General features: G+C 41.2%; 1 protein-coding gene and 2 long non-coding RNA genes across 5 annotated transcripts in view; 2 read left to right on the top strand and 1 right to left on the bottom strand.

Annotated features, from left to right (window-relative positions):
• Nucleotides 1-1817: 1817 nt before the first annotated feature.
• Nucleotides 1818-10764, bottom strand: LOC148402295 (uncharacterized). The gene is made up of 3 exons (XR_015855022.1): nucleotides 10359-10764; nucleotides 4453-4583; nucleotides 1818-3617 (listed from the first exon to the last, which is right to left on the bottom strand). It is a non-coding gene; the product is annotated as an uncharacterized LOC148402295 (long non-coding RNA).
• On the top strand, nucleotides 7145-9441 carry LOC148402296 (uncharacterized). The gene is made up of 3 exons (XR_015855023.1): nucleotides 7145-7240; nucleotides 8398-8525; nucleotides 8626-9441. It is a non-coding gene; the product is annotated as an uncharacterized LOC148402296 (long non-coding RNA).
• Nucleotides 10333-20763, top strand: part of flna (filamin A, alpha (actin binding protein 280)) — a 33542-nt gene continuing 23111 nt past the window's right edge. For all 3 annotated transcript variants that reach the window (XM_088365077.1, XM_088365067.1, XM_088365061.1), the window contains exons 1-2: nucleotides 10333-10705; nucleotides 15165-15623. In XM_088365077.1, the coding sequence (XP_088221203.1) occupies nucleotides 15254-15623 (370 nt within the window). In that variant the 5' untranslated portion in view covers nucleotides 10333-10705; nucleotides 15165-15253. The remainder of the gene's footprint in view (nucleotides 10706-15164; nucleotides 15624-20763) is intronic.

The raw sequence follows: 20763 nt of genomic DNA, 5'->3' as shown, positions 1-20763 counted from the left end.
TATCTTCAGCGGTAAATAAATAAGCGTGTTTTATTGCTTCAAAGGAACTCTGGGAAATGTAGTTTTTGCAAGCAAGGGCGGTAGTTGAATTTTTTGCGGTTGTTAAAAAAAAAGATAGTTTTTGGTGCATTTTATTTTCAAGTTGATGTGATTTCGTTTACGACATTGATTACAATTCTTGATTACAATTCTAGCTCTAGTTGGAAACAGTACCCTGGTTGAAAAGCAGAACCCAAGTTAAAAACCCTGGTTGAAAGGCCTAGTCCAAGTTAAAAACCCTGGTTGAAAACCCTAGCCCTAATTGAAACATATTTCTTGATAAGAATAAGGATTCAAAGCCTACCAGCAAATGGTGGGTTCGCATTTTTCTTTTGTTTTTTGTCACTTTGTTGCACTGAAAACTGACACTGGGGGGGAGTCAGCACAACAAAATTGAAATCAGCACCCAAAAACATTCCCTAGAGCATGGGTCACCAACCTTTCTTAATCCGAGAGCTACTTCCTGGGTACTGATTAAGGCAAAGGGCTACCAGTTTGACACACAATTCTGAAATAGCCAATTTGCTTAATTTGGCTTTTACTATGTGTTATTATTGTCATTTCCAGTTCACATGTAAGTGTGATTTTAACAAGAATAGCAAAAATACAGTCAAACCTTGGTTTTTGACCACAATCCGTTCCAGAAGGCGGTTCGAGAAGCGAATTGGTCGAATTCCGAATCTGGTTTTCCCATTACAAATAATGTTTGTTTTTTTTTAAATCCGTTTCAAGACAAAAAAAACCCCCGCCTTTTTTAAGCAATTTTTCATTTGCGCATATTTGTCGGATCGCGAAACTGCAGCGCACCGCCGAACGCGCAACCGTCGCGCGTCGCCCACCGCGCAGGTCGCATTATTGTGACAGAGCCGTCGCTGAAATTTTGAAAATATTTTTAAAGTCCTAATGTACTTCCCCAAATTTAAGTGGACCTAAGTGTGCAGGGAGCTTAATTTTGTCCAATCGCGCAACTGCAGCGCACCGCCGAAGCGCAACAGTAGCGCGTCGCCGACCGCGCAACTGCCCCGCCCTGCTCTCATTATTGTCACAGAGAGGTCGCTATAATTTAGAAAATATTTCTAAAGTCCTGATGTACTTTAAAACTTTTAAGTGGACCTCAGGGCGCAGGGAGCTTAATTTGGTCCGATCGCGCAACCGCAGCGCACCGCCGAACGCGCAACCGTAGCGCGTCGCCGACCGCGCAACTCCACCGCGTTGGTCGCATTATTGTGACAGAGCCGTCGCTAAAATTTACTAGATATTTTTAAAGTCCTGATGTACTTTCCAAAATTTAAGTGGAACTCATTGCGCAGGGCTCTTAATTTGGTCCGATCGCGCAACCGTCGCACGCCGGGCGCCCACTGTAGCATTGCTTTAAGAGCGTCTTTTTGTTTTAGGATTGCTTTACTGCTTCCACTTGCTTTCTTTGGAGGCATGATTAGGGGTTAATACAATCCTCAAAGTAACGAAAATACAATAACAACGGACTCAGTCGGCATCCAGGCCGCGCGGTCGGGTTTTCTCGGGTCTTCCCGGCTCATCTCGCGAGGTTCGACCTCCGAATTTTGTTTGACAACCGAAGCAAAAATATCTCGAATTTTTTTGGTTCGAATTCCAATTATTTCGAGAACCGGGACGTTCGAAAGCCGAGGTTTGACTGTAAAATAAATAGATGCAGCTCACTGACAAGTGCCGCTATTTTGAGCTAATTTTAGAACAGTTCTGCGGGCGACTCATGCGGTCCTCACGGGCGACCTGGTGCCCGCGGGCACCGTGTTGGTGACCCCTGCCCTAGAGTATTCAAGAGTTGGTTCAGAATGGAGTAAAGTGCTCAGTTCCTTTAACATTATATATATTAAGTGAAGGTACTCGAATCCTTGAACTTCTGATCCAAAGTCAGATGCCTTATCCATTAGGCCACATAGTCAAATAATAACAGGGCAATGATTTCTGATGACTGAAGTCTTTAGAGGCAAGTGAAGCTCAGTTGTTGCAGACATAAATGCTGTTGCAGTGTAGATTAATCAATTTTACAGTAAAATAGAATTGTAATACAATTGACATGTAGCGCAGTAGACGGCGCATCAGTCTAATATTCTGAAGGTCGTGAGTACGATCCGCACAGAGTTTACAGGGAGTTTTCATGGCTTTTCTCCGGATACTCGAGGATTAAAGGCTTTTTGGGGGGAAAAATGATAGAACTTCCTCTATCTTCAAATGACCAGCAGGAGGCAGTATTGTACCGTGGTATGTGAATACGTTTTTCTTTTCTTTTTTTCTTTTGCCCCACGCTGAGAAACACTGATGTCATTTTAGAGCCCTTGTTAATACAAAACATCACAAGGAATGCAAGCAATCACAAATCTGAAATCTGCAATGAAATTACTCTACCAAACACAAATTGCTATTTCATGGAGACATTATGATTAACCATAGGGAATTATCCTCAGGAATTATGATTGTCCAGATGTCACTTTGCTTGCTATTGAATTAGTGTGTGGAGCTTCTGCACATACCTGCTAATGCTATGTAGTTGGCTAGTAAACACAAAGTAAATCAACGTTCCCTGTGGAAGAACTTTAGAACTGGATCAGTGAGTCACAGCACTTCTTTTAATCTCCATCATGGCAGCCATTGAACTTTGACTGGAATCCCTGTGAAGTCTCATGTGAAGGTCATCTATAAACTTTGGCACACAGCCATATCTTGTTTAATCCTGTTTTGTCTGAAACACTTCAGACTTCACTGTCTGAAGGGAAAGGATGACCTGAAGCATTCAAGGTAGCAAACCCATTTTTTTTTTGTTTTACCCCAGTAAACGCTTGTTTCTGGTGACCTGCAGTGATGGGAAAACACACAGACACACACCAGGGTGTGGCTGATAACACCTCATGTGAGAACGGAAATGTGTGCAGTACGTGTGATCCTTCCTGGGGTGTGTTTTATTTGCAGGGGAACAATGTGAGCAGAGGGGTCAAGGTCAATTCTAGCTTACAAGTGGAAGGAAAATAAACTGTGTTCGTGTGTCTATATGTGTGGTTGTGTGTGTGTCAGAGAGTGGCAACTATGATGTCATTTTTAGTCGACAACAAGTGGCAAAATGGCCGCCCCGTGAGATGGATATTATCGGGGTGGATTTTCAGGTGGGTCCACAATTTTGTGCTACACCCCAGGAGAATTCTAAAGGGGCTGGCATCCCCTTTCCTGAGCACCATGTTTAGAAAATAAAACAGGCTCAAGATGTCTTCAGGCCTGCAGTCAAAGGGAGATCAGAACAGAACAGTAGAAACAGATTGCGTAATTGCTTGTACGACATATTTGAGAATACTATGTTGGGAAATGTGTTGTTCCCTAATGCCAGTAATAACACCAATATGACCACAACAAATATTTTGTATGATTGATGATGGGGATGAGATTGTTCAAACAAATATTTGTCATTTTGTAATCTTGTATTAAGTTACAGATGGTGTAGTGGTGAAGGTTCTTGTTGGGTGGACTTGCATAGACCTGGACTTTCATTCATGTCCCTTGGGGGAAGTAAGGGACAGGATCTTGGTGTCAAAAGAAGACCCTACTAGCTGTTAAAAACAAAACAAACAAACAAAGTCGAGCGACTGCAAATTCAGAGGTACAGCCTAGGAACTGGTTAAATACTGAGGAATGGGTAAAACACAGTCTTCATTGTAAAACAAAGTTAGCATCAAATTCAGGTCAAGCACAGGTTAGGACTGTCAATCTTAAACCTGTGGGGGAGGACAAAAATGGAACATATGGAAGTCATTTGTGTCTTTATTTTTCTGTCACCCATTTGGATGACACTGTTTTTCCCCTCAGTAGAAGAAGCGCAAATGAACAAGACCCAAGTCAGTAGAGGATTTTTTTTTAATAATGCTGAGTAAGCTTTTCTGACACAACTGTGGATACGGAAGTGTGTATTGTATTTTGCCATGGAAACCTAATGTCTACGAAAACAGACAAAGTGTCTGACGTATGCAAGTTATATGTCACGACATGTTACCACAGCAAGTGTAGAAATAGTAAAAATACCAGTAAATTGCAAATTCCCCAGAAATTCCATAAATAGGTTGCAATGATGGCTTGAGATGCCGAATGTGTATTGTACATGCGTACTTGTTATATTGCACAAATGACAGACAATGGAATGTGTAACTCTGGCTAATCCTGAATAATAGCCCGCAGATAGCATGTATTTTATCAGTGATGACATCAGAGCTATTTGGACAAGATGCTTCTATGATCTTCTGCCAATTCATTGACGTCAAGTTTGTTATGAGCAGGTGATGATGGTTAAGACAAGAATACAAAAAGTGAAAGTCTGGCTCTCAGCAGATTAAAACTAAAATGACTTGTGGCTAAAATGCTAAATGATACTAAATACACTAAATACAATACCTGACATGTGTTTAGTCCCACCATGTGTGTCCATGTCTCCCACTCTGCAGGTCATGTCTCTGCAGGTCTGTGCTGGGCTCAACTGTTTTAGTCATGAGATCATATGATGTCATCCCTCTTCCTGCTGAACCCTGCATGAGTGCACACAGTGAGACAGAGAGAGAACAACTGACAAGATTTATAGCAATATGGGTTATTGTGTGAAGAACATTTGTGACAACAGTCCATTTTCTCTCCATGCCTTCATTTTCTATTGTAAGTGAATAGACTGCAAATGTTAACACTAAATTTCTTCCTAATAAATTCTAAGGCTGTCAATTTATGTTTTCTCCAATCATAAATAAACAAGCAAGGCCCTCATATACATAGTTGATTATCATCTACCGTATTTTCTGCACTATAAGGCGCACCGGATTATAAAGCGCACCTTCAATGAATTCCCCATTTTAAAATTTTGTCTATATATAAGGCACACCGGATTATAAGGCGCACCTTCAATGAATGGCCCATTTTAAAACTTTGTCCATATACAAGCACATATATTTGGACACGCCTGCTGTAGTGGTTCAATATTGGTCCATATATAAGGCGCACCTGATTATAAGGCGCACTGTCGGCTTTTGAGAAAATTGGAGGTTTTTAGGTGTGCCTTATAGTGCGGAAAATACGGTATTTTATATTTTTCTTGTACTGCACATGGCCAAAAACAATAAGGACAACAACAAGGAACCAAATATTGGAAAAACATGTTTCCAATAGCTGGAAACAGCACAGCTGATTGTGAACTAATGCATCAGTTCCTTTCAATAACAAAGACAAGCCGGTCCACTCCCACTGCTGTCCACCATGCAGAACACAAATCGTGGCGCCGCTTGGGCACTTGCTGCATTCAAACATCATTTTCAGGTTGAGAAGACAAGAATAGGCTAGACTGGCTTTCCTACACCAGTATTACACTATTCATCGCTTTCATACAGGCCACAGCTATTTTTTTTTCAGGTGGCGTGATGTTTTATTCAGTATATGGTAGCGCATTCTCAAAGAACATTCCAAACAATAAAAGTTATGAGAAGGCTAATCTGTGTAACACAGTGACAGTCAACCCAGTGTGGAAAAGGTTATGAAGGTGCTGAAGAGAGTTGGCAAAACATAAACTAAAAGTCAAACAGATGATAGAAACTCTTCAAGAAGGTCAGATAGTTCAAACAAAATGATGTTTTTGATGACAATTACGGAAATGTTTAACATTTCAAGTTTGTTATTGGTTTCTTTGCAGACAAACTCACTCACAGTTCATCACATCTAGACATTTTCACTGCATGCTTCTATTAATATTGTATGAGGTCATTATGCCTTCCCCTTCATCTGAACTTCCAGTGAATCCAGATGCAAGCCAAGACACTTGGTGTCATTTTACATTTTATCACACACTTGTATAACCTGACAAACACAAAGGTCATCTGGAAACACACAATGTCACATACATCGCTTGAATCACACAAGTGTGGTAATGTTTGTTTGAGGCACAGGTAGCAATTTGTCATCTTGTGTGACCTGACGCACACAAATGAATAGTCGGCGAGGTCATGATGATGTCATTGTGTCTGAAACATCCGATCTGTCTGTATACACACGTATGAGCTGTGCCTTAGTGTACACCATTTTGCAACATGTGTGTTTTCATTGCATGGATTATTGACACAAAAAAGGAAGCGGATTCATTGTTGAAGAATTAGAGATTGAGAGGGAGATCAGTCATTCATAGCTGCTGTCTGCATCCCTCCGCCCCCTTAAAAGGGCAAAACTACTGGAGCTCATCTCTCCATCTGCGTCTTCATCTTCAGTATTAGCTCCAAAGTGAATTTAATAGTGTATGTTCCTCCCTAAGATCCAAGCTCATAACAAAATAATACCTCGCTGTCACTCTACACAAACCAGGAGCACAAAAACATTTTCCACAGTGCAATCGGTATCTCTCTGTTTGTTGACTTCGGCTTCCTCCTCAATTGGTCTCTCGCAGATCCTCTTCTTTTCTTAGTTCAACAAGACCCGACAGGGGCATGCTGGTCAAGAGGGAATTCAATGCTGCTTGCTTGGGGAAAGAGCCAAAGACAAGAAAAATAAGAACACGGGGAGGCGGGGCAGGCTTGGGGGTGGGAGAGGGTGGCTGGGGCTGCTTGAAATGAATGGCGTAAAAGTGGAAGAAAGACAGGCCGAGAGAGGAAGGGAAAGCTTTCCTTAAAAGGCTGTGTTTGTAGATAGAGAAGGGCGTCTCAGTGTTTAAATGTGCTTGTGAGTGAACATTCCCAAGCTCTTCTCTAATCTATTTGTTAACAGGTGGGTGTGGGGCATCGAGATCAACACGTTTCAGAAGCCAGACGATACACAGAGACGATTACTTAAATGTATGTAAGGTGTGCATTTTGTTAAGAGAGAGTCTGCAATTGGAGTCGTTTGTCGGGTTGTTAGGTCTTCCGCTGGAGAAACACTTCAGAGATATACAAATGGATAGAATACACACACTTGTTGCTCGAGACGCATTTAGGCTATTCCAAACATCAATTCGTCTTGGAAAAGCTCCAGAATTCCGTCCCTCCCAATTTGTCAACCCTCTCGTCCAATCTGTGTGATTGTCTTAATATGGCCAGGGAGTGGAAAGACACCCATGAGGGAGTCACTAAAGTAAATGTCCCCAAGATACTCGCCTCTTTTTCCAAACAAGAGTCAAGTGTTTATTTAATCTTTGAAAGGAACTTTCATTATGTGGGATTTTGACAGTTACTGGAAGGTGATTCAGTTTTGAATACTCTGCGTTTTAGATTTAGGTGCTGCATGTAAAAAATGTTATTTTTCATTTTGTGTGTGTATATAGTTTAATCAAATTTTTGTTTTGTTGCTAAAATCTTAGCATGGTTTAATGCTGTACAATAAAATATATTTCATACACTCTTAAGAGTAACTGCTGAATCAAAAAGAACACAATTTGGGTTCAAACTTGGATGGTACATTCTTCTTGGTTGTTTTGCACAAAAGAACCAATTTTCTCAATTTTGTTGTTGTTGCAAAACAACACCAGGTTTGGTCATATTGACCGGACTTCCTGGATCGGCCCAATCTTTAACCCAGGGTGTATGCAATACAGAATATCTGTTGCACAGTTGTACATTTATCAGAATTCTATAGAGCTGTTAAAAAATGTGCCTATATTGTTCGACATGAGTGTTTTTGTGCTGCCGCCACCTCTCCTTGTCCTTTCCTTTGTGGTGTGCTAGAGGTCTCTAACCCAATCAGTAAACAAGAGAATTGACTTTTTTCAGTGATTCACATTGGAGATGTTAATGCAACGTCCACAATCACCCTGTGACTGGCGGAATATTGGTCCATGATGTAGTAGTTCACCATTCACCTCAAGTTAGCTGGAATTTGGCATTTACCAGTACTGACTTCATGGGCACACATCACATGCTTCAACAATTTTTCCTTGCAACAAATTTGATCCTTAAAAAGTGTGTAAATCAACTAAATCAGGGGTGTCAAAGTCATTTTTGTCACGGGCCGCATCATAGTCACAGTTTCCTTCGGCGAGACATTATGACTGTCAACCCAAATAAATGTATGAACACCTCATATTATATACGTACAGTATGATACAAAACAAACTGACAAATTATTCGTTTTCACATCAAACTAGTAGAAATTTTTCAAATATTTTAAAAAGATGATTTTTAAAAGTTAAGGCAATTTGCAATTTCAGTATTGACACATAAATTTGCACAATTTGTCTTTGATGTGGCGGGCTGAATTTGGCCCCCAGGCCTTGAGTTTGACACCTGTGACCTAAATGATTGGTAACTTTTGGTAATTTTTCTCCCGTTGTAAAATAAATTTGTTTCCTATATTGTAAACAGATTGTTTTTGACTGTAAATGACAATAATTGTTTGCAGCTCACTCATGGATCGTGAACCACACTCACAGTGTACTGTTGTGCACACTGACCACAGTCCAAAGAGAAGATCGGAAGTCCTAGGCTGTTGTGACTCAGCCTGTTGGAGACGTCAGATGCTTCAATGCGGTGAGTCATTGTGGTTACTTGCTCTATCTGCGTCTTAGGACCTTCAATCGTTCTTGTACATTACAGTAAGCCATGTATTTTGTTGTGTTTTTGGTTTCAGGATCGCCAACCGTTGGTCTCTCGCAGCATGATTCTGTTTGTGTGATTGTGATTCCACCATCTACATTGTGATGCCATTATGGGCAATACTATTGAGGTTGAATGTACTTTTTCTTCCTCCTGTGCTGTTTCTGGGCAACTGATTTGCCTGTTTTAAGTAGCCATAAAGCTCCTTTATTTTTCACAAGTCTAAAAATGGACCGCACTTTAACGAGTAACTTTTTTCCACATTTGCTTCGGTTGGTTATATGGGCTCTCGGTTTATGTGTGTTGAGTGCCTTTGACTTGGAAGCAAATGGGGGGGATTAGTTGAGACTGCATGAAAAACGAATTTGGCATGTTTATTGATTCCCGACCCTACAAAAAAAGTGACATATTTGTAAAAAGCATGCATGCACAAATTAATGTAACTGTATATAAGCTAAGGGAAGAATGTTGCTGCACGTCTGGCACATGTGCAGCTTCATGTATTTGTGCTCAAGACACTGAACACCAGGAAGAAAGCAGCCAAGGACCATTTTAAACAATCACCTTCATCTCTTCCAGTCAAACAACGAACCTCTTTCATTTCCTTAACTGGCTAACAAAGACGAGTTTTGTTATGAGGCTTTCAATCGGCGCCATACTAGTCTGATTTTTAACTACTAACTAAAACTATTAAAAACAGATCCTGTCTGTGATACTATTGTTGAAATGTTGCATCCATGACCTACCCCTAATCTCTCCAAACAAATCTGCACATCTTGATCCCCCATTTAAAATGGCATTAAAGGGAAAGTCATCCCCAAAATATTCTTTACAGTTATATTTTGCATGTGCCCCCAATCGTCTAAATGTGGCACTTTGCTTAATATTGTGTTTATGGAACATGAGTATAGCAGCAAAATTCACTCCTTTTATCCATCTCAGGGGGCGGCCATTTTGCTACTTGCTGCTGATTGAAAATGACATCCCAATTGTCAGGTCTCAAGCCACAACCAATCACGGCTCGGCTTCAGACAACTGGTGGCATAGGTCAGTCTTGCTAGACAACATTCTGCAGACTGTTTGCACCCCTAATCAATCAAATCACAACCCAGCAAGAAAATACAAATATACTTTTAAAGCGTGGCCACAAATTGCATTTGTACATTTGCAACTACGTGTATGTAATTTACAGCAGCGCTTGAATAGTGCAACTGTATTTGTGAGTGTAGGAGATATACTTTGCATTATGAAAGCCTTGATTGTGCATCTCGATATAGGTCATGCACATTAGATGGATTTTTGTTATCTTTGCCATTATTATTTCCTGGAAAAAGCTACATCAGTCCAAAAAAATCTTATTGTGTGTGAGATCTGCTAATGTAACTTCTACGAACTCCACATGGATGATGTCATTGACCGCCTGGCTCACAAGCCCAACAGCAAACATCTGGCTGTAATTAATACAACACGCGCGTGCACGCGCGCTCGCGCGCTCACGCACACTAAACAGAGGTTAGAGTTTATAAATAGAAATTTTCATGGCGTTTCCAGAAATTCGTCGATTTCTTTAATCTTAATCCTCTTTCTGCGTTTCTATCCGCTTTCTTCTCTTTCTTCTCCATCTCTCCTGGTGTCCTCCCTCTATTCTGTCTCCACTCCTCCTCAGCTTATGTCCTCCCACCACTGATGAATTGTATAGCAGAACATTTTTGCCTTTTGAGCGGACACTCAGCTGTGATAGAGGACAACTCGGGCACACATACTCACAAGCCGAATCTTAGCTGTACGTGCGCTGCACGAGACGATGACATCACACCTTTGATATCCTTTAGGCGCGGTCGTGACGTCACTGCCGAAAGAAGAGGCGAGTCGGGGCAGTCAGTGAGACCCCCACAGCACCGCTGATGCTTCCACTCGTCCACCAATTAAAGCACTAGACCTCAGAAGAGAGTCCGGCAGCAAAGAGCGGAGAGGGACTATTTTTCCCTCCCTTCTGTTTGCAACCAGCACGAGCGTCTGAACTTTGAAAGTCCATTCCCTCCTGCTGGCAGTTCGCGTGGGGAGGACCCACGCAGGACAGCGCAGACAGACAGGCTCACCCCTCAAGAGAACATGTAAGTTTTTTTTTTTTTTTTTAAAGACCCTTGTCAAATAAAATGGTCCGATTGCTTCGCTCGAATTCGATGTGTGATGGTGTGTGCGTGTGATGCAATACCATGAAAATATTCATACGACTTTATTTAAACACCCGATTCCCGCACGCGTGCAGGTGACCGTGGATTTCGGAACTTGCGGGTAGGTCGTGCATGATCACATGTAACTTGCCTCTGGTCCTCTGTTAGCCAGGCTTCATTCATGGCATCTCACCAAATAAGGTAATCCACGGACAGTCGATTTTCTTTCTTTTTCTTTCCTTCTAATAATCATTTTTAACCAGAGATGCATTGGGGAATCGTGCAAGCGCATTCTATGGCCATCTCCACTGTCTCGAAAATGTTCTGATTTTGAAGGTGGCTTTATGTTAGGATGAAATGCAACTTATTAGTATTTAAGCACACGTGAGTGAAGTGAATGCAGTCTCCACTTTTTATTGAGTAGAATTAGCAAAATTTAGGGAACTGCTGTGACATAGAGGTGTTCTTTTTCAGTGTATGCATGTTTCAAAGCACACCTTTTAAGTCCTCCCCCATACACACACACACACACACACACACACACACACATTTTGATCCTGCTTAATTTGCTTGTGTTCATAACTTAAAATCTCAGATACAGGATTTTCTTTAATTTGATTAGATTGTTGGATCTAACAGGAGCAGCAGGGTTCCATTAAGCTGGTTTTAAATGTTTTTCAAAAGTGTTTCAAGAGAGTTATGCAAAAGAATGACTTATCGGTCCAGTTTACTTTGTTGGTTTTCCGCTTTTAGTTTGTTTATGTTGGAGCGGATGCTGTATATCAACATTGATTTTATTATACAGTTGATGAGCTATTTGCAGGATATTACCACTGAGATGTTAAAATGTATGTGTTGATGTTAGTAGCAGTTGCCAAGTGTGGCTGCTAATGGAGATCCAAATAAACAAGATAATGACTTGTCTTAAAATAAGACAATTTTCGTAATATGACAAGTGTTATTTCTAACTGTGCCACTGATGACACCAGTGAGCCCTGTCACCTTGATTTAATTCCAAGAGGAGCATGTCAATTAAAATGATTATATTTTGCATGTTTATTTGGCACATTGGTGCCGTGTACTGGTTAGAGAACATTCTTTTTTTTCCTGCTCGGCCGTGTGGCTGACTGGGTGTGGTGGGCAGTGACGCCAAGCCGTTGGCATGGCCAGCTGGCAGTCAACTGCATCACAGGGGAGAGGAAGCAAGTTGAGACCGAGGTGAGGCATGCATTTCACCAGTTAGGTGTTTAATTCATTAATCACCTCTGTACAAATACATGCCTGACTACTTAGCCTTTTGAAAACTACTTCTAATCGCTTCAAAGTCCGCATTTAAAGCCTTGAACTTGACACAATGACTAGGTTGTTTTTTTAAAAAGGCTTTTATGTAATAATTATTGCCTTGATTTCCAAAAAGTCATGCCATCATGAACAAACCTGTTTCAAACAAAAGCGATTTGAGTAGCGGCCGATGACTCAAATATTTGCAAGCCTTTTTTACAAGTAGGCCCTGGAATCAGTTGGTGAGTGCTCCATCACAAGACACTTTTGATTTAGATTATGTTGTGATATGATTCATTTTCTTTAGCGGAGGACTGATTCATTATCACCATAATATATTTTTGAGTAGCTGTTTAGACTGTGGAGCTTGAAGGTGCATTTATTCCTTCATTATATGTGATTAGAGAAAAGGCAATTCCATTCCATTGAGCGAGTTTACGTCTTAAAAGATCAGTCATATCTAAGATAATGGTAAATGCTAGTGCCCCTCTAGCCTGCATTTATTCTCAGTAAAAGTATATTAGGTTAAAACGTTAACTTTTGTCTGAAAGACAGGTTGCGTGTAGCACAACATTTAGTCACTAGAGGGAGACAAAGGTCATAAGTACCAGCAACATCTGTTCAGACATCGGGGTCGTGTTTGTTCTATTTATTAACTACCATTGGAACGATAGCTTACAATAAAGTAAGCAGTTCACCTTCTCTCCGACCTCCCAAGGAGTACCAGCAGAAATCATCTAATGAAATTACGAATCCTGCTCTTATTTGCAGAGAGAGAGAGAGAGAAATAAAATATCCCTTTTTTATATTAAAAAAATCCCTTTTATTTGTGTCGATATTAAAGTATGGGGCTCCGGAGGACTTCCATTGGGGGGTTTTATAGGATGTTTGGGGGGCATTCCTCAAATTCTCCATTGACCAGATACACACAACCACTCACCCACATGCTCAGAGACAAAGGCAAAGCATTCTTAATGGCTGCAGGCCACACTGAGTCTGCTGCCACTGAGCTCCTTATTTAGTCAAAAGAAGCTGCTGTCCCATCGCTGCGTGTCTTTACAGTCACTACTGCCTTGTTTCTTAGTAAGGAATTCAAGGACTTTAAACTTGCGGTGTTTGTGATGTGTTCATAACCTTCTAACAGTATGAAGATTGATAAAACATGCAATTATTCACTGTCAGAGTTGGTAATATTTAAAATCACCCAAATAAATGGTTGAGCCCAAATTTATGTTTCTATTACCATAACAATAGATGGATGTAAATAATTCTATTTTGACATCATGAATAAGAAAAAAAAAATCATGTACTTTTGCATATTCAATGGATTATTTTGTGAAACACTTAATTTGAAAATTAACAGAGAAGTAATTGGATTTTTTAAAATACTATAGTATTGAAAATATATAGATACATTATTTTGGTAATTACTGATTGCCGTTAAATGATCGCAACTGTGGCATCACCATTATACCATTTGTTTGGTCTTAAAATGATTATTATTATTATTATTAATATTATTTTTACAAAAATGATGATGATGATTATTATTATTACAAAAAATAATCTGCCATCCATGTCAGTGCCCTAGAGTGACACGCAGAACAATTTAATATTCCTCCACTAGGTGGCACAAGTAATATATTTAATACTAAGTGCTAAATCAAGGTTGGGGAACTGTCTTATTTGTTAAATAAGTGCCAACAATATCACATACAGAATATCTTGTGACCCATTTTGGATCTCGGCCTTAAGTTTGGGAAAGTGTGCTCTATGTCATGACATTTTTGTGTTAAATTACTTTAAGAGGACTCGTACATTTCATTGGTTCAGGCTCAGTATCACAGAGCGCTATGTCAAGCATCTTATTCAATGCTAACACTGGAAAGTATTCTTATGTCCACATAATAAGATATAAAGAGCTTTAACAAATTGCCCACTATGACCAGTATTACGTGTGCAAAAGAGACACCAGATGTGAAATGTATTGTGTCATCCTGACCAGATCATAATGTTGTGCCGACTTGGTGATAGTGATGTTTTTTTCTTCTGCACAGAAAAGACAACAAAGGGGCCGGTTAAAGTTTGTCTAGACATTGTCTGACCCCCTCAGTAACATCTTTAATGATAAGACTCCACAGACAATGACGCCACACACATTGACAGTTCTGGCCATGCACCAATAACATCAGTCGTACAAAATATGCATGAACTGGGACACCAGAATAAAACCTGAAAATCAAGAAAGGCAAAATTTTAAAAAACATATATGCAAAATTCTATTGGTTAGGGTTACCCATGTGGTGCCCTAAAGGGCAAGAACTACAGTTGGCCTGTTCTAAAAATATGTCAGCAATATGACAGTCATAATACAGTTATAAATAGAGACAATGAAGTGTTCAAGCAATCGAACATGCTTGTTTACCAATTAAGGATGGATCCAGACCAGTGAAAACCCACACACTGAGATCATGCAAACCCGAGACGGAAGGAAGGCCGCAGCTGAGAACCTAAATGTGAGGCAGAGTGCATAACCACTGGTACACTGCACAGTCTTGTGATGCATGCAGCATATTCATTCTGTTTAAGTGCAAGTATTTTCCAATTTGCCCAAGACTATATTGGAAGAGATTGGTTATCTGAGCTAAAAATTGGAATAAAAATCTCATTTTCCAAATGTGACCGTTATTCAAGCTATCGTGGTTAAATAAATTTTAGATTCAGTCAAAATATGATTGCAATGCAGTTTTGTGTTGGAAAGCAATGGTATGAGTGCACTTTGACCCCCTTAAAAAAACAGATTTTTTTTTAGGAGGCGGGGCTAAACATTCCGAAAGTGCGCTATCATAAATAACAATCCATATTGTAGTGACGACACAACCGTTTATTTCGTGGAATGTAACACCATAAAATGAATGAATTGGTCTTCATCTCGGTTGTGGGTGAGCTTAGTTTGTGCGAGAGGCGGGGGACACAAAAGGCAACTTGCTTTTCGTCAGCGCACTTTCGTCCCGAAAAAGTAATAGTACTATTTACATGTCTAACAATTACTATTATTTTGCGTGTTGTAAAAAGCCTTGTTACCAACTTTCCGTCTTGATTTGTTTCTGTCAAACAGACGAGGCCGATTGGCAGAGTGAAGGAAAAGTTGAATAGACTCCACCCAGAAACAAGGCAGCGAACCGAGAGACAGCCAACGCTATAAAAATGAGTGGTTCCCACCCCCGAAGCCACCAGAGCGCCGCGCCCGCTCCCAACGCTCTCTCCACGGACAAGGACGCCGAAATGCCAGCCACGGAGAAAGACCTAGCCGAGGATGCCCCGTGGAAGAAGATCCAGGAGAACACGTTCACCCGTTGGTGTAACGAGCACCTGAAATGCGTCAACAAGCGGATCGGCTGTTTGCAGACGGACCTCAGCGATGGGCTTCGGCTCATCGGGTTGCTGGAGGTGCTGTCCCAGAAGAAGATGTTCCGAAAGTACAACCAGAGGCCCACCTTCCGCCAGATGCAGCTGGAGAACGTGTCCGTGGCACTGGAGTTCCTGGACAAGGAGAACATCAAGCTGGTGTCCATAGGTGAGGCAAATTTGACATTTTGCATGAACAAAAAACATGCTAATCTGTAAAACATGTCGATCGAGTTCTCGAATGTAGCCTGGTGCCCAGAAGGTAAGAAGCACTTTTTCTCGACACAATGTTCTCTGTTTATTCCCATTTCCATCGCTAATCACTTTTTGACCAGGTGCTGTGATTATATTGTGTCCCATTTACCCATGAATTCTCTGCAAAGGACGACACCGAGGTTCATCAACAATTGTGTTGAACTAAATGAAACTGTCATCGAGCAAGTTACATAGGGCTACAAGAAAGTGTTAACATGTTGCGTGAAAAAGCAGGCGGTTCCCCGTTAGTGCGCGTGTCTACATGGGCTCGTTCCTTGTCTCCTCCTTTCTCCACTTGCTTTGGGAGGACTGGGAAGAGGGCCCCCTGTCTTTTTGTGCTCGCCCACCGCGAATTCAAACTTTGTAGATCAGGCAATCTCAGCTGATCCCGGAGGAACCGCTTGACCATAGAGGCCCAGTGTCACGTTGTGGGATGGGGTTCCACGGAATAAGAACTTTTCTCTCCTACTGGGTGACATCCCCTTGTGTCAAATGGACTTTGCTTCCAGTAGCTTATCATATTAAAGTCAAATATTGATGGCAAAACGGCAGTTTAAATTGTGGGAAGTCGCCATGAGCTCTCTTTTGTAACATCTCTGTGTGAACACGCAAAGCTTGGTGGCGCTGCAATGAATGAAGCTCAAGAAACAAGAGCACTAGTGTTTAGACCTCCATGAAGGCCAAACTACAATAACAGATGGAAGTCCATTCCTACCTAGTTTTGCAGGCAATATATGAGCGCTAGAGCAAGAAACTACAAAACAGCTAAAATGCTGCAATTTGTTAAATGTCCACATTAGCCTTGTGGTTCCTTTAAATACATAATGTCCCTGTAAAGACTTCTAAATTATATGTCACAACTGCATGTAGATTGGGGTAGCCAGAGATGTGTTTTTGACATAAAGGTATAGCTAGCTAGCTAACCTAATGCTGTAGTGGTAGAAATAGGCCGAACGATAATGACTAAAACTCGTAATGAAACCGATGCGAATGGCGTTGCTCAAGTTTTTATATGGTGGTGGTGGGGGGGTCTTTATTCCAGATGGCAAAGTGGGTGCCATTATAGCCACACCCAAAATATCAGGACAACTCAATGAGTATCTTTGCTGTTCTCAGTCTTTTCAGATTTTCAGCATTAATCTTTAAATATTGTTATATTTAGCTTTATCACGTTAATTTAGTCATTCTCCTAACATGTGATTTTCTAATGACCGTGTGAAGATATGCTGTTATCCACCTGCGTCAAATTATTTGGTGGAATGAATGAAATGCTTTGAAGATATGACATTCCTTTTATTTATAGAAATTAAGGAAGTGAATTGGTGCAGACATTGTTTGTTAATCCAGAGCTATAATTAAGTCATTACCCATCAAAGACCGAGAACTTTCAAGCTGCTCTCAATACAGTTTGTTCCATTTCTGAAGATGGTAGTAAGGCACATTAGGAATCTTGTGACAGCTGAAGACAAGTTAGACATTTTATATCATGTAATGCACATTTGGACAGTTAGTTGTATGGTGCAGTATGTTTTTCACCTACAATGTCCACGGAGCATCTCTCGTGACAGAATGACTTGAGTCGCTGTGAATCAAACACAAGTGACATCTCTATAGGAATGTTTAGCACACACTTTCAATGTGCTCGCAGAATTTTTCCAGGTTGCAGCAGGTAAGACTGCAATCTGAGTCCTAATTTTGGATTATCTTCATTATGACAGCCTATCTGCCATGCATATTAATTTTAAAGCACCATCGCAGTATCATATTTCCCTCACCATTAATTGCACACTTTGAATAAACAGGTCATTGGTTGGTCGTTCAGGGCGTGATGCCAGCTGACTCACTCTTATCCAGCTTCTCCTTTTTTTGACTCTTCTAATCAAAAGATGAGAGAGCAAGCCCACTTTACTCGTTTACTTCCTTCGCTGTTTGCAGAAAATGGACACACCCTTCTAGCCACCCTCACCACAATTGAGCACAAACTGCCATCAGAACATCGCGTAATGCTTGAGGTCTCTTTCTTTCTTCGCCGCTGTCCTAGTTTTACTCGTGATGCGTCTTTTATAGCTTTTGTTTGCCATCTCCGGCGTGTTGTTCGCGTAACACGCGACAGATGAGTCTCGTGTACCAAACCACATACAAAAAAGTCTCAAGTAAATGCAGAGTCTGTATTTTCAAGGTAGAGATGAGTAAGTGTTTATTGATCAATGAAAGTCCATGTTTGGCTTTTCCGGCTCAATCTGTGAGTGTTAGCACGTACTCCGCTGAAGCTCCAACTCACCAGCTACCACCTGCTTGAGACATCCCGAGTGCATATTCCAGCTGCGTCACCACACGCACGTTTGAGTAAGCTTAAGCATTCCCACTTGGCATCATGCTTGTGTAAGGAAGGTAGTTTATGAAGTAACCCGTAACACCAATAGAGTGTCTTGGCAGAGTGTGGTTTCTTGTCAGCAGCATATTTTATTTTTTAATTTAAAAATGTTTTTTATGTATACTTGATAAGCTCTTGGTTGCCCTGAACGATAATTGACGTGATTGGGTTTGCATGTTGGATGTAAACACAAGTGTGGTGTAACTTTGTAACTGGTTGTCCTCTTTTCTATCGCCCCGAGCTGAGAAGGCAGGTTGAGACACAGGCACGTGTGGCAACAGCTGTTTCGTAATTCTGCTGACATGGAAACGAGAAAAAGTCAATGAAATTTCAAGTAGCCGGGCGCTGTCAGAGGTGGACAGGGAGGTTGCAGTGAAAATGATCAATTATTTGATCAGATTGGGAAGTTCAAATGTCGCAGCAGTGAAACAGCATGTAGATAAAGATTACTTTGAAAAGCATACATTGAATAAAATGTCACTTTAAATAGAAAAAAAAAACGGTATAAAAGGAAGATAAAATGCTAATTCATATATGGATGCTAAGAGCTTGCGTTTCATCCGGTCTATTTACCTGATTTTACAGTGTCTTGTATTTAATGTAGATAATTGTTGTGCACTAGTGGTATAGACATTTAATAGCTAGATAGGCGTAAGACCAGAGAGGAATGCATTTGTGAGTTTTGCTATTCTCGTCCAAATGGATCACTTCCTGCCAGCTCCTTATCGTTGGCATAGCTTCCTGTCTGAAGGAGGACGGGACTGGTCAAGGGGGTTGTGCACATAAGTCGAATGCGCATTCTCGTTCCATTCACTGGCATGCAGCCTATTGCATTACATCAGCGTCGGAAACACGCCCCCACGCCCCGCTCCTCATCAAACCGATTCACAGAGAAATGTCTGCTCCATAATGGAATCCAATAGATGGAAAACAAGCAGGGTACAATTCTGGAAGTGCTTTGTGCTTTTTGAGCTCATCAATGAGTTACAAATGCAAACTTGTGTGCTTGCTCAGTGTTCCCAGATGCTTCCATGAAAAACCACTTGATTGAAGCCACATGGTATTTATTAAAGCCTCTCGTTCATCATTTTATGCGTTGCCTCCTCATCACCTTTAGCTAGTCTGCTCTTGTAGCACCATCTTTCCTATTGCCAATGTTTTCAACAAACTCGTTTGAGCGAAGCACTTCCCTGCTTGTGCAAGATTGAACAACCCCCCCTCCCCAAAAAAAAAAAAATCCCACACAGCACTTTCTCTACCTTTTCTTCTCGAGGTCTTCCACCCTCTGTCTCACTTCCCCCAATCTTCCCAAAGCCCTCCTCCCTCCTCTGTAACCAGAGCTCGTGGAATGGGAGGGCCGCCAAGATCCAGTTGCTTCTGCCCTTTTAAGGCTAAAAAACCAAGAGGAACTTTTTTTTCCCCCCCCAGTCACAGGGAGTGAAGCAAGGGAGAGAGGAAGGCAGGCAGGCAGGCAAGCAGGGTGGGTGGGTGAGTGACTGAGTGAGTGGTAATGGCAGAAAGGAAAATGAGGAAGTGTAGTAGATCCACTGTGGCTTGTTTAAGGGAGGGAGGCAAGTGGAGGAGGAAGGCAACGGCCTGAGAGCGGGTCAAACCGTCAGCCTGCTAAATGCATTCATGTCAAGTAAAACAAGCTCATGAAACCTTTTTAATATTAAATAGTATCATAAAAAGCCATGAAATACAAAGTTGAGAAATTTGTTTGGGAGATTGCTTCTTTCTGAGAAATTCTACTTTACCACTTTTTGGTGATATCTGGATGGCAAGATGTGAGCTTCCATCCATCCTTTTTCTGTACCGCTTTGTCAGTATAAAGCAAGAAGTGAAACTTATTGTTAATTTTTAGCCTATCGCACTAATGGCTAGGCAATTATCTCAGGTCGATAAGTGTGATGAGCTGCGTGCATATTTACGCGATCAGAGAATGTGGAAATGTGACGACAGCTAAAAAGTTGACCCTTTTCCTGCTCTGCTTTCATTTGTAAGTTTAGGATGTAAGCAAACTATGTAACTGAGAGATCAACCATGACTTGGCGTTATCCTCCCAAGATGGGGCTATTTTTGGCAATTGTGGCAGTATCTCCAAAGCGACAGCTGATGTGCGCATGCGGTAAACGGACGACACAAAACCTGTGTAATCATTTGAAGCCAAGTTAATGTGGTAAGCTCCTGCCAGCGCATGTAAAAGAACTTTACAAGTGTTTTTTTTTTGGTTTCCCCCTACATACTCAGCTGTTTCCGGACTATCCATTAAAAAAGAATGGGTGAATTTACAACCGTCCCAAGTTATTGTTTGACTTTGATGTAAGACTGCACATAAGTTGTTTTGTTCCATTGGACACGATAATAATTTCCTTGCATGGAATCAAAATTGCAACAAAATGCCAGTCTGGATTTGTATGAGTAATAGTCATAAAAAGCTTTTTAAAGTCCTGCTGAGTCTCACTGTTCTTTCCCCGGTCTGGCTCGGCCACGCCCTCTTGATCTTTGTGATGCTCAGAGCGGGGTCTGTAGGGTCAGAGGTTGCGATGATGTCATGGCTGTGACACTCAACCGGGGGCTGATGCCTGTGGAAACACGCCATGTAGTTGAGTCATGGGAGTTTTTTGTGTATGGGGGGGGGCAGTGTGATACGCACATGCATGAAGGGGGTATGAATCAG

This window comes from Syngnathus floridae, chromosome 2 (genome assembly GCF_059516105.1).
Source record: "Syngnathus floridae isolate MCC-2025c chromosome 2, RoL_Sflo_1.0, whole genome shotgun sequence".
In the NCBI taxonomy this organism is placed as follows: Eukaryota; Metazoa; Chordata; class Actinopteri; order Syngnathiformes; family Syngnathidae; genus Syngnathus; species Syngnathus floridae.
Note: the sequence above shows the minus strand (reverse complement) of the source record. Positions and strands in the feature narration are given on the sequence as shown.